The sequence below is a fragment of the Pseudophryne corroboree genome, chromosome 6 (genome assembly GCF_028390025.1).
Source record: "Pseudophryne corroboree isolate aPseCor3 chromosome 6, aPseCor3.hap2, whole genome shotgun sequence".
In the NCBI taxonomy this organism is placed as follows: domain Eukaryota; kingdom Metazoa; phylum Chordata; class Amphibia; order Anura; family Myobatrachidae; genus Pseudophryne; species Pseudophryne corroboree.
In genome coordinates, this window is record NC_086449.1 from 736,429,237 (window position 1) to 736,444,214 (window position 14,978).

The following is a 14,978-nucleotide window of genomic DNA, read 5'->3' on the forward strand; positions in this document are numbered from 1 at the left end:
TTTATTTTTGGGGAGAAAAAGCAGCCAGTGTTTTGTTCCCCCCATCAGATGAATGAATGAAGTGTGTAAAGAATTTCCCCCGATAAGAAACTGGTAATTTCTAAAAAGTTACTGATGGCGTACCCTTTCCCGCCAGAGGATAGGTCACGTTGGGAGATATCCCTTAGGGTGGATAAGGCGCTCACACGTTTGTCAAAAGGTGGTACTGCCGTCTTAGGATACGGCCACCTTGAAGGACCCTGCTAATAAAAAGCAGGAGGCGATCCTGAAGTCTGTATTTACACACTCAGGTTATATACTGAAACCTGCAATTGCCTCAGCATAAATAGTGCTGCTGCAGCGTGGTCTGATACCCTGTCAGATAATATTAATACGCTAAGACAGGGATAATATTTTGCTAACATTGAGCATATTTAAGACGTTGTCTTATATATAAAGGATGCACAGAGGGATATTTGACGGCTGGCATCCAGAATTAATACAATGTCCATTCTGCCAGGAGGGTATTAGAAACCCGGCAGTGGACAGGTGATGCTGCCTTTAAAAGGCACATGGAGATTCTGCCTTATAAGGGTGAGGAATTGATTGGGGATGGTCTCTGGGACCTCGTATCCACAGCAACAGCTGGGAAGAGAAAAAAAAAATGAAAAAAAAGTTTTTACCTCAGGTTTCCTCACAAAAGCCTAAGAAAGCACCGTATTTTCAGGTACAGTCCTTTCGGCTTCAGAAAAGCAAGCGGGTCAAAGGCGCTTCCTTTCTGCACAGAGACGAGGGAAGAAGGAAAAAGCTGCACCAGTCAGCCAGTTCCCAGGATCAAATATCTTCACTCGCTTCCTCTGAGTCCACCGCATGACGCTGGGGCTCCACAGGTGGAGACAGGTGCGGTGGGGGCGCGTCTTGGGAACTGCAGGGACCAGTGGGCTTGCCCACAGGTGGATCCCTAGGTTCTGCAAGTAGTAGTTCGAGGCGACTCCCCCTCGCCGTTGCCTCACATCAGCCTTGCCTGCCTGCCCTCAGAGAAAGGTAGTACTGGCTGCAATTCACAAGCTGTACTTCCAGCAGGTGAAATCAAGGTACCCCTCCTTCAACAAGGCCGGGGTTTACTATTCCAAATTGTTGTGGTACCGAAACCAGACGGTTCGGTGAGACCCATTCTAAAATTGAAATCCTTGAACCTTTATATACGAAGGTTCAAGTTCAAAATGGAATCGCCCTGGGCGATTATTGCAAGCCTGGAAAATTTCAGGGTATCACTGGACATCAAGGATGCTTACCTGCATGTCCCTATTTACCCTCTTCACCAGGTGTACCTCAAAATTGTGGTACAGGATTGTCATTACCAATTCCAGACGTTGCCGTTGGTCTGTCCCCGGCATCGAGGGTATTTACCAAGGTAATGGCCGAAGTACTTATCCCGTACTTGGACGATCTCCTTATAAAGGCGAGGTCCAGGGAGCAGTTGTTCGTCGGAGTAGCACTATCTCGGGAAGTGCTACAACAGCACGGCTGGATTCTGAATATTCCAAAGTCGCAGCTGGTTCCTACGACGCGTCTACTGTTCCTGGGTATGGTTCTGGACACAGAACAGGATAAAAAGGGTTTCTCCCGGAGGAGAAGTCCAAGGAGTTGGCGTCTCTAGACGGAGACCTCCTAATACAAATACAGGTGTCGGTGCATCAATGCACGCGAGCCTTGGGAAAGATGGTAGCTTCTTACGAAGAATTTCCATTCGCCAGGTCCCATGCAAGGATCTTCCAGTGGGATCTGTTGGACAAGTGGTCCGGGTCGCATCCTCAGATGCATCGGCGGATAACCCTGTCTCCAAGGGCCAGGGTGTCGCTGTGGTGGTGACTGCAGAGTGCTCATCTTCTAGGGGGCCGCAGATTCGGCATACAGGACTGGGTCCTGGTGACCACGGATGCCAGCCTTCAAGGCTGGGGGGCAGTCACACAGGGAAGAAACTTTCAAGGCCTATGGAAAAGTCAGGAGACTTCCCTACACATAAATGTTCTGGAACTATGGGCCATTTACAATGCCCTAAGTCAGGCTAGATCCCTGCTTCAACACCGGCCGGTGCTGATCCAGTCAGACAACATCACGGCGGTCGCTCATGTAAACCGACAGGGCGGCACAAGAAGCAGAATGGCGATGGCAGAAGCCACAAGGATTCTCCGATGGGCGGAAAATCATGTGTTAGCACTGTCAGCAGTGTTCATTCCCGGAGTGGACAACTGAGAAGCAGACTTTCTCAGCAGACACGACCTCCACCCGGGAGAGTGGGGACTTCATCCAGAAGTCTTCCAAATGATTGTACACCGTTGGGAAAGGCCACGGGTGGACAGGATGGCGTCCCGCCTCAACAAAAAGCTACAAAGATATTGCGCCAGGTCAAGGGACCCTCAGGCGATAGCTGTGGACGCTCTGGTAACACCGTGGGTGTACCAGTCGGTGTATGTGTTCCCTTCTCTGCCTCTCATACCCAGGGTAATGAGAATAATAAGAAGGAGAGGAGTAAGAACTATACTCATTGTTCCGGGTGGCCAAGAAGAGCTTGGTACCCAGAACTCCAAGAAATGATCTCAGAGGACCTATGGCCTCTGCCGCTCAGATAGGACCTGCTGCAGCAGGCGGCCTGTCTGTTCCAAGACGTACCGCGGCTGCGTTTGACGGCATGGCGGTTGAACGCCGGATCCTGAAGGAAAAGGGCATTCCGGAGGAAGTTATCCCTACGCTATTTAAAGCTAGGAAAGAAGTGAACGCAAACCATTATCACCGCATATGGCGGAAATATGTTGCGTGCTGTGCGGCCAGTAAGGCTCCAAAGGAGGAATTTCAGCTAGGTCGATTTCTGCACTTCCTACAAGTCAGAGGTGACTATGGGCCTAAAATTGGGTTCCATTAAGGTCCAGATTTCGGCTCTATCGATTTTCTTCCAAAATAGAACTGGCTTCACTGCCTGAAGTTCAGACTTTTGTTAAGGGAGTGCTGCATAGTCAGCCCCCGTTTGTGCCTCCAGTGGCACAGTGGGATCTCAACGTAGTGTTGGATTTCCTGAAGTCGCATTGAGTTGAGCCACTTACATCCGTGGAGCTACAATACCTCACGTGGAAAGTGGTCATGCTGTGGGCCTTGGCGTCGGCCAGGCGTGTATCAGAATTGGCGGCTTTGTCATGCAAAAGCCCTTATCTGTATTTTATATGGATAAGGCGGAATTGAGGACTCGTTCCCAATTCCTTCCTAAGGTGGTAGCAATTTTTCATGTGAACCAACCTATTGTGGTGCCTGCGGCTACTTGGGACTTGGAGGATTCCAAGTTTCTGGACGTAGTCAGGGCCCTGAAAAGTATATGTTTCCAGGACGGCTGGAGTCAGGAAAACTGACTCGCTATTTATCCTGTATGCACCCAACAAGCTGGGTGCTCCTGCTTCTAAGCAGACTATTGCTCGCTGGATCTGTAGCACGATTCAACTTGCACATTCTGCGGCTGGACTGCCGCACCCTAAATCTGTGAAAGCCCATTCCACGAGGAAAGTGGGCTCTTCTTGGGCGGTTGCCCGAGGGGTCTCGGCTTTACAAATTTGCCGAGCTGTTACTTGGTCGGGTTCAAACACTCTTGCAAGAGTCTACAAGTTTGATACCCTGGCTGAGGAGGACCTAGAGTTTGCACATTCGGTGCTGCAGAGTCATCCGCACTCTCCCGCCCGTTTGGGAGCTTTGGTATAATCCCCATGGTCCTTACGGAGTCCCCAGCATCCACTTAGGACGTTAGAGAAAATAAGATTTTACTCACCGGTAAATCTATTTCTCGTAGTCCGTAGTGGATGCTGGGCGCCCATCCCAAGTGCGGATTGTCTGCAATACTTGTATATAGTTATTATCTAACTAAAGGGTTATTGTTGAGCCATCTGTTGAGAGGCTCAGTTGTTATCATACTGTTAACTGGGTATAGTATCACGAGTTATACGGTGTGATTGGTGTGGCTGGTATGAGTCTTACCCGGGATTCAAAATCCTTCCTTATTGTGTCAGCTCTTCCGGGCACAGTATCCTAACTGAGGTCTGGAGGAGGGTCTTAGTGGGAGGAGCCAGTGCACACCAGGTAGTCCTAAAGCTTTCTTTAGTTGTGCCCAGTCTCCTGTGGAGCCGCTAATCCCCATGGTCCTTACGGAGTCCCCAGCATCCACTACGGACTACGAGAAATCGATTTACCGGTGAGTAAAATCTTATTTTTTTTTGGGGGGGGCGCCATGATGTGAGCTTGCTCCGGGTGCCATTGCTCCACACTACGCCTCTGCTGCCACTATTGCATGAACTGCCTATCACTCATTAACATGTTTGGCAGCTTTCACTGGCACCATTACAGCTACTTTACAATCAATAAATACGGAACACAAAGCATACGGGTGCATCTTATAATTCTTGCCGCTCCCTTATACTGAGAGGAAAGTGACGGTGGATGTATCTATCTTTATAAATACATACATCTGATACTCCAGTAATCTATACACAACTGGCCAGCAGCACTGTACAAGCGTTAGAGACTGACTGAACTATAGTGAGAGTCTCCGCTTGCCTCACTCAACCGGTGGTAAATATATTTTGATTTTATATGTATACAGTACATCTGCAACCTCATGGACCCTATAAACACACACACTGATTGTGTGTGCGACTTTGCACTTGATTGTGTGAATCAGCTCATTACTTAAGAGTCATTTTTTTTTAGTGTGCATCTGTAATTTTATTGTGATATATGTATTAAAAATTGTCAATTTTATCAAGATCGCTTTTGTGGTTTTGAGCACCTACCTGTTACAATCTACAATTTTTAATGTTAGCGATACGGAAGAGGCTGGCTACCTCTTCACCAGGTAGCTGCTGTTCCACAGGGGCGAATCTACACTTGCCTACACAGCGCCAACAAACCTTCATTTTTGTCTTTGTGACGGGATGCGTTTAATTTGCCGGCTGTCGGGATCCTGGTGGTCAGGATACGGGCTAGTGAGACTGTGAGAGGGCCTGTATGTTAAAGCTAGACAGGCTAGTGAGAAGGCCTGTATATTAAAGACTCGACTAGAAAGCGGTCATGTGAATGCAGGGGGAATCTGAGTTGTGATGCTATCATGGAGTGGAAGTGTGGTATTTGCAAATATTGAAAAATAAAGATTTGTGAGGGATTGCGAATTTAGACTGAATCTCTGAAAGCGTAGGGAAAGATACGTTTTGCTTGATATAATTTAGCAACCTGATTCCGCTATTCTGCCAGTACGCTAAGGCAGTCGAAAAACAGTCCGTACGGAAGGCGGGATTATCGAACAGCAAAAACAGGGAGCTGGGATTTGGGGCGATATTAAATTGGCGGTTAGTCGTGTCCCAAACATTCAAAGTATGAGAAATAAATAATAGGATGGTGTAAAACAGCCCTAAGACATGTCCGTCAAGGGAGCCACAGTAGAGAAGATATATAGCCAGGGCTGTCTTAACAGCAGTGTGGGCCCCTGGGCACAACAATGCACTGGGGCCCTTACCTATCCTCCAGCTGTAGTGGTTGGGGGTGCTGTCAGCGGCAGCTTCGATGTCCCGTGGGCGGTAGGGGGTGTTCTATCTTCAGCTCAGCATGTAGGACCTGGAGCAGTAATTTCTGCTAATTAATCCTTTACTGCACAGATGCGGCGGAGGGACCACTAAACTGTAGAAGGGGCCATTGGGCTGAATGAAGGGGCCCTGGTACATGACTTCCAGGGTGGTAGGGGGTGTTTAATACGCAGGAAAGGGGTGGATAATGGAGTGGGCTTAATATTCACCATTTTCTAGTGAGAGGGCAACTTGCTTGACTGCAGATATCTCCAGTTCCTGGAAATAGATTTCTTAGCTTTGAATGGGATAAAAACACTAAAGAGTCTTACCTTTCAGGAGGTACTGGGGAAACCTTTCAGGAGGTACTGGGGACATGGGGATCAGAGTTCAGAAGCCAGAGCAATCCACCAACGAAAATATAAAATTGTATACCAGGCATGTGGAGCTGGAGCAAGGACCAGCTGCTGGAAGGCTGCTATCTCTGGTTCTGGGCATTGTAGAGACAAGCTGCCAGTGTTCACCAAAAGGGGAGAGTCACAGTTTTTGGATTATACCCTCAGAAAGAATATAAATCAAACAGAATCCGAGATATCTCCCTGGGAAGGGCAATTAACAGGCTTGGATGGGGACCACTGGTTTGAAGTCGGATATCTCTGGTTCCCCTTGCCCGATTTGCAAAAATCTGATACCTCTGGAAAGAGGGGACCCTCAGCTATCAGCCTAAGGGCCTTATACTCCTGGGGCCCTTGGGCAAGTGCCCACTGAGCCCATACGAAAAGACGGCCCTGTATATAGCACAATGTAAGAGCCTCCAATTCTATTGTAATCCATAACCTTTGAGACTTGGCCCATTCCATATTACATATTGTGCCAATCTAGCAGTAAAATAATAAGATTTAAAGTTTGGGACCGCTAGGCCACAATCTGAGGTATGTCTCTGTATCGCTGTGTGTCTCACTCTGGGACGGTTTTTAGACCAGAAAAATTGCACCATAATATATTGCAGAGTCTTAAAAACATAGGGGGGCACACAGATTGGCAGTGTCTGGAATAGATACAAAGTACAAATGCTTTTAATCACGAGTTGGTGTGGTGTAATGGAAACAGTGTGTTCTACAGTATTTCCAGATATATGGGGGTCATTCCGAGTTGTTCGCTCGCAAGCTGCTTTTAGCAGCTTTGCACACGCTAAGCCGCCGCCTACTGGGAGTGAATCTTAGCTTATCAAAATTGCGAACGAAAGATTAGCAGAATTGCGAATAGACACTTCTTAGCAGTTTCTGAGCAGCGCCAGACTTACTCGGCATCTGCGATCAGTTCAGTCAGTTTCGTTCCTGGTTTGACGGCACAAACACACCCAGCGATCGCCCAGACACTCATCCGTTTTTCCAGCCACTCCCGCGTTTTTCCCAGAAACGGTAGCATTTTTTCGCACACACCCATAAAACGGCCAGTCTCCGCCCAGAAACACCCACTTCCTGTCAATCACATTACGATCACCAGAACGAAGAAAAAACCTCGTAATGCCGTGAGTAAAATACCTAACTGCATAGCAAATTTACTTGGCGCAGTCGCACTGCGGACATTGCGCATGCGCATTAGCACCTAATCGCTCCGTTGCGAGAAAAAAAATAACGAGCGAACAACTCGGAATGACCCCCCTATGTGCATGAACTGTACTAGTATTAAAGATCCTTGTAATATACATAAAAGTAACTATAGTGGGTATGAGGGCTGAAGAAATTGTGTGTTGCTTTCTGCAATATGGGATTTTCAGAATGTTGTTTCCTAAAATGGGACAGATAACGTTGTTTTCATTAATGACTTTACCACTAAATTGCATTCCCTTGTGGATTTAAACATGTAGGCTGCAAATTGATTTATCGCTTCCTTTGCAATCTACAGGGAAAAGGAAAAGTATTGACCCTTCACCCCGGCAGTTGCTGATGTCTAATAATTTGACTCGGGGAAAGCTCATTTGTCTGCTATTTTTCATACTGTATATCAAATAAATCACCCTTATGCCCTCCAACGCAGTGGTTAAGACTCTCATTTCTGTGTGACATATCCCAGTATCTCTGAGTGAAGACTGCAAAAGTAATAAACATGTACCTTCAAAGCTAAAATTACTACGACTAACCAAACATAACTATCCATAGAGCAGTGGTTCTCAAACTGTGTACAGTGGCACCCAGGGGTGTCTCAGGACACTTGCAGGGGTGCCTTGGATTGGTGGTCCAGAACCAATTCAAATTATTTATGATCAATGTCATAGGCAAAACCAGTGCTGGTGGCCAATCATAAAACATGTGGACAAACAGAAGCATATCCTGTCCCTCACCATATAACTGAACCTAAGGATAACATATAAACACAATTTACTTAATTTAATTATTGTTTTATTATTTTATCAATAAACTTTTGGCCTAAGGGTGCTGCGAACAAACTCCTGATACTCTAGGGCGCCATGATTCAAAAATGTTTGGGAACCACTAACCACTGCTGTGGAGTATAGTGTGGGGAGCTCATGTATGCTGTGAAAATAGTTCACAAGTGAGCAGTGCTGGAAAATACTAGTCTAGATGTGAATAAGGGAGGAAATAACACGTATAACTTATCCCAGGGCCTTGTCATAGGGATGGACACAGACGGTCTTGACATTGATGGCGGTGGTCTGATGGCTCTCTGATGTAGATGGCAGAGATGCGCCAATGTTTTTTTCTCCAACTGACCCACAGCGCTTAGCCCTGTCCCCATAATGCAGTTTAGCTGCCGCCTTCCCATGACCAAGAGCAGGGATGCCCATTGATGGTTTCCTGTCATTGATGTAAAACACTGTTGGCACCATTGAGAGAAATCCTTACTGTGCAGAGTGAGTGTGAGTGGTGCAGCTGCCCTAGGCTCAAGGCTGAGGAATGGCACCAATCATTTATTTGCACTGCAGTGCATATGATATATATGCCTGATGTGGAGAGTGCCTGACAGGGCGCTGCAACACATAGTTTTGGCACTGACTCTCAATATATCCCTAAAGAATTCAGCTTACAGGTAGTCTAGCAGTTATGAAAAAATATATTTTCCAAGCTATAACAGATATGTATTTTGTAGCCTTGTTAAGCTAATTAGCTAAAGGATTACATTTTTGTATCCATTGTATTATGCTTTCCAAACATATTGCAGCGCCATATACTGTAGATAATAGTTAATGATAATAAAAATAATGATAGTAATAATAACCCTGAATCTGGACCTATCCGATCCAGTACAGGTCATTCCTTAAGCTGGGCATACACGTGCAGATAAATTGTCTGTCAGACCAACAGGCATTTTATCTGACAGCTTCAGGCCCTGCAGATATCGTGGGCATATACTGTGAGATCTCCCACAGGGTATTAGCCACAATAGCTGTGCTCCTACTATGGGGCAGAGACATTTCCCGTTCCTTCCCATGTGAAGAAACAGGGTAAATGTCCACCGGTCAGGTGTGGTAGTGCATACACTGCCCAATGCGGCCAACTTTCAATTAGAAAATATTGCATCAGACGGACATGCTGGACAATCCGGCATGCACAACTGATTGATATTTTCGGGTCCGTCGACAGCATACTTATCTGGGCGGTCCACCAATATTGGGCAGATCGGCCAGATAAATGTAGCATGTATACCCAGCAAGGGCGTAGCTACCATGGGGAGTGCAGCTGCTATGGGGCCCAGAGCTGAGAGGGGCCCACCTTCCCTGTGAAAGGTACATGTGTTATATACATTCTTCACCATTAGGTGGTACATAGGGGGCCTTACATACTTTTGCCTTGGGACTGCAATATATCTACTATAGTTACACCTCTGAACCTGCTCATTGTAATGTGGTGTAAATGACCCGGAGGGCATTATAAAGTTAAATAATATAAACTGGGAGCACTGTAATGTGGCACAATATAAAGTGTAGGCACTATAGTGTAGCATAATATGAACTGGGGGCACGGTAATGTGACATAATTGGAATTGGGGACACTGTATGTCATAATGTGAATTGGGGTGTGGCATAATGTGTACTGGTAGCATTACAATGTGACATAGCATGAACTAGGGCACTACTGTGGTTCATAAAATAAACTAGGGCAGTATTGTGGGTCATAAAATGAACAACTGCTTCAAAGAAGTATCTCTCTACAAACGTTAGGATAGAGGCCACTTCAAAATGTTGCTATGGGGCCCACAAAGTTCTTGCTACGCCCCTTATGCCCACCATAATCTTCCCACCTAATTTGTTCTTACAGTTAATTGGGCTTAATGAAATAATTGATGTTAAACGGAACAATCTTGCCACTAATGAATTCAGTATAGACAGTGGCAGTTGTCAATTCAGTGGGAAGTTTGCAAACAGAGCATTTTGTAGCAGAGTGCTGTCTTCAGAGCCGTAACTACGTGTGTGCCAAGGGGGCTTGGCACACAGCGCAGTTGCCCTGGGGGCGCACGGCCAGCGGCATGTAATGAGTCAAATTGACTCATTACATGCCGCCTCTAAGTCTCTGCGCCGTGCGCCGCGCTGTGAAGCTAGAAGACATCAGCGCCGGAGGCAGCGGAGAAGGAGGAGGGAGGGGGAGCAGGGAGCCGCAGCAGCGCTATGTTATTGGTAGTAAGCGCCGCTGCAGCATCCCCCTCTCCTTCAGTATTGGCTGCCCGGCAGCCAATACAGAAGGAGAGGGGGATGCTGCAGCGGCGCTTACTACCAATAACATAGCGCTGCTGCGGCTCCCTGCTCCCCCTCCCTCCTCCTCCTTCTCATCTCACTGCCTGCACCGAGGGAGCAGCACGAGGAGCCTGTCAGCGGGGAGAAGGTAAGTATATTCCCCCCCCTCTCTCTCTCTGACACCGCCTGCCGCAATGTGTAAAAAATGGGACTGGCTGCCGCAATGTGTAAAAAATGGGACTGGCTGCCGCAATGTGTAAAATGGGACTGGCTGCCGCAATGTGTAAAAAATGGGACTGGCTGCCGCAATGTGTAAAAAATGGGACTGGCTGCCGTAATGTGTAAAAAAGGGGGCTGGCTGCTGCAATGTGTAAAATGGGACTGGCTGCCGCAATGTGTAAAAAATGGGACTGGCTTCCGCAATGTGTAAAATGGGACTGGCTGCCGCAATGTGTAAAAAATGGGACTGGCTGCCGCAATGTGTAAAAAATGGGGACTGGCTGCCGCAATGTGTAAAATGGGGTCCTGGCTGCCGCAATGTGTAAAATGGGACTGGCTGCCGCAATGTGTAAAAAGGGTCTATCTGTCGCAATGTGTAAAAAGGGGGACTGGCTGCCGTAATGTGTAAAAAGGGGGACTGGCTGCCGCAATGTGTATAAAGGGGGACACCGTCTGCCGTAATGTGTAAAAACGGGGACGCTGTCTGCTGTAATTGTTAAAAAGGGACGCTGTCTGCCGCAATGTGTAAAAAGAAGGACCGGCTGCCGCAATGTGTTAAAAGGGAGACTGGCTGCTGTAATGTGTAAAAAGGGGGACTGGCTGCCGCAATGTGTAAAAAAAGGGTCTATCTGCCACAATGTGTAAAAAGGGGGCCTGGCTGCCGCAATGTGTAAGAAAGGGTCCTGGCTGCCGCAATGTGTAAAAAGGGAGACTGGCTGCCGCAATGTGTAAAAAGGGGGACACTGTCTGCTGTAATGTATAAAAGGGGCTCTACCTGGTGTAGTGGCGCTACTGTGCAGCGTAATTTGAATAATGTTGACTACTGTGCACCGTAGTATGAATTGCTATAATTTTGTTGCCACGCCCCTTCCCCGTGAAGCCACGCCCCTAGAAATTTTTTGCGCGCCTAGGGCGCTCATTGCCCCTATCTTGCATGGGGGGGGGGGAGGCGCCTCTGTCGTTTCATGCAAACAGCGCTAAAATGCCTAGTTACGGCACTGGCTGTCATGTTTGAGGAAATGACAGATCTTTAAGGGAGCTGTGAGTGTTTATGCCTTGAGCCATCAGCCGGCGGCGGCAACTGGTTATTTCAGCGTTGGACGGGTATTGCTTTTCTGCAAAACATTTAAAGCATCTGCGAAAAAGCATGGGGGATTGACACACAGGCTATTTTTAGACGGCTTAGAGTGTGACTCGCATTTATATGCACTGCAGAGCAAACACCTGCTATACTTTATAACACTTTCAGGAATTACCCTGTTTTTTTTCCCCCAATGCTGACATTTTTTTTTATAACGCAGCAGTTTTGGAAAAGACTTATTTATTTTTTGATTGGGTGTTGCTGGAAATGAAGGCAGGTTTTTTTTCATTTTCTTTAGGATTTATACCGTGCTATACTAAACTCTATTATACAATTCCCTTTGCAATATCTATTTTTAGCGCAAGCTTTTTGTCTTTCATCTTGTCTCTTTTCCATGTCAGCTTGTCATTGTAATTACTTTCCTGATGAATTAAGAAGTTCACTGAACATACTGGAAAATATCACTATTTAAAGGAAAAATGTAATTTTAAAAAAAAGCAACTGCAACAAAAAAGTTATTACCGTAATTAAGGTGATAAATATTGGGGGAGGGTAAATGTGATAGGATAACTATTCATTCTACCTCATTATTTTACCTCAGTGATGCACAATATTATATATTTAATTAGGGTGAACTACAGTACTCATTACTTCTACATGTAAATATATTTTATATGTACAGTATCTGTATACTATAGGTGCAAATTAGTTTTCAACGCCTGTCATTATATTAATAGTAACTAAATAAGTCATCCATGTTCTTTCACACTCCTCTGCAGCAGGCTGCAATTTTAGGGGAAAGGTGTTTCCCTAATGGAACAGAAAGAGAATTACTGACATCCAGACAGTCTTGCATTGCAAGAATTCACTTTGATTAATGTACAGTGGCAGGGCAAATTATGTCACACTGGCTCAAATGACTGGATGACCATATTAATGCCAGGATTAATCAAGCCTTGGAGAGTTATAAATTGTGCTAGCCAACCAGCTCCTAACTGCCATGTTACAGGCTGTGTGTTGAAAGATGACAGGAGCTGATTGGTTGGTACTTTATCTACGTACAATTTATCACTCTCAGTGGCAAACGCAGGATTTCTAGAGGGTGGTTTCCAAATGCAGTCCACAATTTCCCACTCTGTGGAACATTGGCGCATGTGCAGGAGTTTGGGGTAGTGGTTAAAGAGCCTAATAACGACCCTGGGCATTACTGTAAACATTGATCTTGTTATACACTGGATACTGTATATAGTATAGGCTGTATCAAACATTTAAATAATGTAAATAAGTGGAACTTTAAACACGTCACTATAAATAAATACACAAACATAATAGAATCAGTCCTACACTTTATAAGCACACATTCTTCCACCTCATGGAAAGTCTCTTCTACCTGGTAGCTACTCTATGGTCCGGAGCACTGATTGAGGGTTCAGAGCCACACACACTGCAAACTTGGTAGAAGAAGCTGCTAACACTGGGCATGTGCAGCAGCTCTGCTCTGTTCCTTAAACTGCATACAGTTCTATGATTAACTGTGATAGCAGTTGTAGTAATATCGTATTATATACCAATACTATTGTTGTCATAACTTGAGACACTTGCCAAAAGTAGGGGGGTTTCCAGGCAACCAAGCCCCCCCCCCCCCTTTGTTTGCCTATGACTCTCCAAAGCTTAATGAATCTGGGCCTAAATCCCTCTATGAAACGATCTTAAAAATGTGGAATGGCTTCAGCAGATTGTAATGGAGTCAGTAGGTAATACTTTACTCCAGACATTCACAAACTCCGCCATTACAGTCCAGGTTTTAATGTATGTGCTTGAGCACAGATAACTTAACAAGTACCTTTAATTTAAGAATTTGAACTGAAGCATGGATAGTCTTAAAATCTGGACTGCAATGACAGAGTTTAGGAAACTCTTCTTTACTCTTTTACAATCCTGCAGGGGACTCTCAGCTAAACACTGATATACAGTATGTATTGTACCGTCACATTTTTTCTTTTCCTTTATTTTGGTCTTTAACTGTAAAAAAAAGCTCCAAAGACTCCTTTTTATACATATATTCTTTTTCTTGTAGGTTTGCGGTGGTCCTTCTCAGCCTGTTCAGCCAGTGGTAATTCCCAAACCCATTCAACATGTCATACACACTCCTATTCAACCAAGTTGCCCAGGAAGGGGTAAAATAGCAAAACTGCTAAACCCAGAGGAGATGACCTCAAGAGACTATTATTTTGATTCCTATGCTCATTTTGGGATCCATGAGGTAAGAAGAATAATATGTTTACATTGACACAATGACACCTTCTAGCAATGGGTCAGTTGTGCGCTCAGATGGTCAAATGCAGTCTTCAATGTCTCTGTTTACCTGCTAGGCCTCTTGCTTTGGATCATTTTCATTATAGTAGCTGGGCCATGAGCATTTACTGTATGTATATTATCCCATATGCGAGAATGGGAAGTGGTGATCAGGGATGAGGAGAGGAGGCAGTCAGCAGAATGAAGCAGGTAGAAGTAGGTGCCAGGGGAAATGAGGCTGTGTTAAATCCTCCCAAGGGGCTAGTCGCAGGGTCCTAATCAAACTTTAGCTGTGAGCAGAACCACATGGTACGGCCAGCGGCTAATTGAATCTTTTCTAAGTGCTATAATTTAATACTGTAAGTGAAGTTTTTAGCTGGGAGATTCCTAAAATCTTTTTCCTCTTTCTAAGCCCACATAACTGTTGTAATTTAAGTGGGGAGTGTTTCTGGATAACGGGGAACTCTCACAAGTGAGCACATACCCTGATGGACAATAAAAGGGGAATTCAATTGTTTTATGAGGCATGCTAGTTAATGCTGGCCTGATGGAGCAATTCAATTGTTCTGGGTGGCCATTAATTATTTAGCTTGTTGTGCCCAAATAGACCATGTTTGCCGCATATATCAGCTGTCTAAAGTCCTGCTTAGGATCCCAAACTACCATTTGAGCGCCCTAACCACAGAGATTTCACACATTTCTGCTTGCAACTTCAGGAGGCTGCAAGCAAAAATGTGTCGTCTCTTGCGGCATATGCACCCGGAGCAACAACTGAATTGGTCTGTGTGGGCTGCCCATTAGTAACAGCCACCTGGAGAACAATTAAATCCCCCCCCTAAGAACTATAGCGGTTTATCGCTGCGGTGCGAACGGGTCCAGAATGCGCATGCGCGGCGGCCGCAATGCACATGCGTGACGTTGCCCGGCAACGGGGGTCGCCGGGTTACGCCGCGTCTAAGGAAGGAAGCGGTCACAGAGCCGACCACAAAGAAGATTGACAAGAAGAAGGCGTTCCTGGGCGGATCCGGACCGTTGGAGACCGTTTTCGGGGAGTGGTAAGGAAAACGCAGGCGTGTCCAGCAGAACGGAGGGCGGATGTCTGACGTCAAAGCCGACC

At 46.0% G+C, this 14,978-nt stretch overlaps 1 protein-coding gene across 5 annotated transcripts in view; it reads left to right on the forward strand.

The window, feature by feature from the left end:
- Positions 1-14,978, forward strand: part of PRMT8 (protein arginine methyltransferase 8) — a 578,520-nt gene that overhangs the window by 209,331 nt on the left and 354,211 nt on the right. For all 5 annotated transcript variants that reach the window (XM_063930568.1, XM_063930570.1, XM_063930571.1 and 2 more), the window contains one exon: positions 13,644-13,829. In XM_063930568.1, the coding sequence (XP_063786638.1) occupies positions 13,644-13,829 (186 nt within the window). The remainder of the gene's footprint in view (positions 1-13,643; positions 13,830-14,978) is intronic.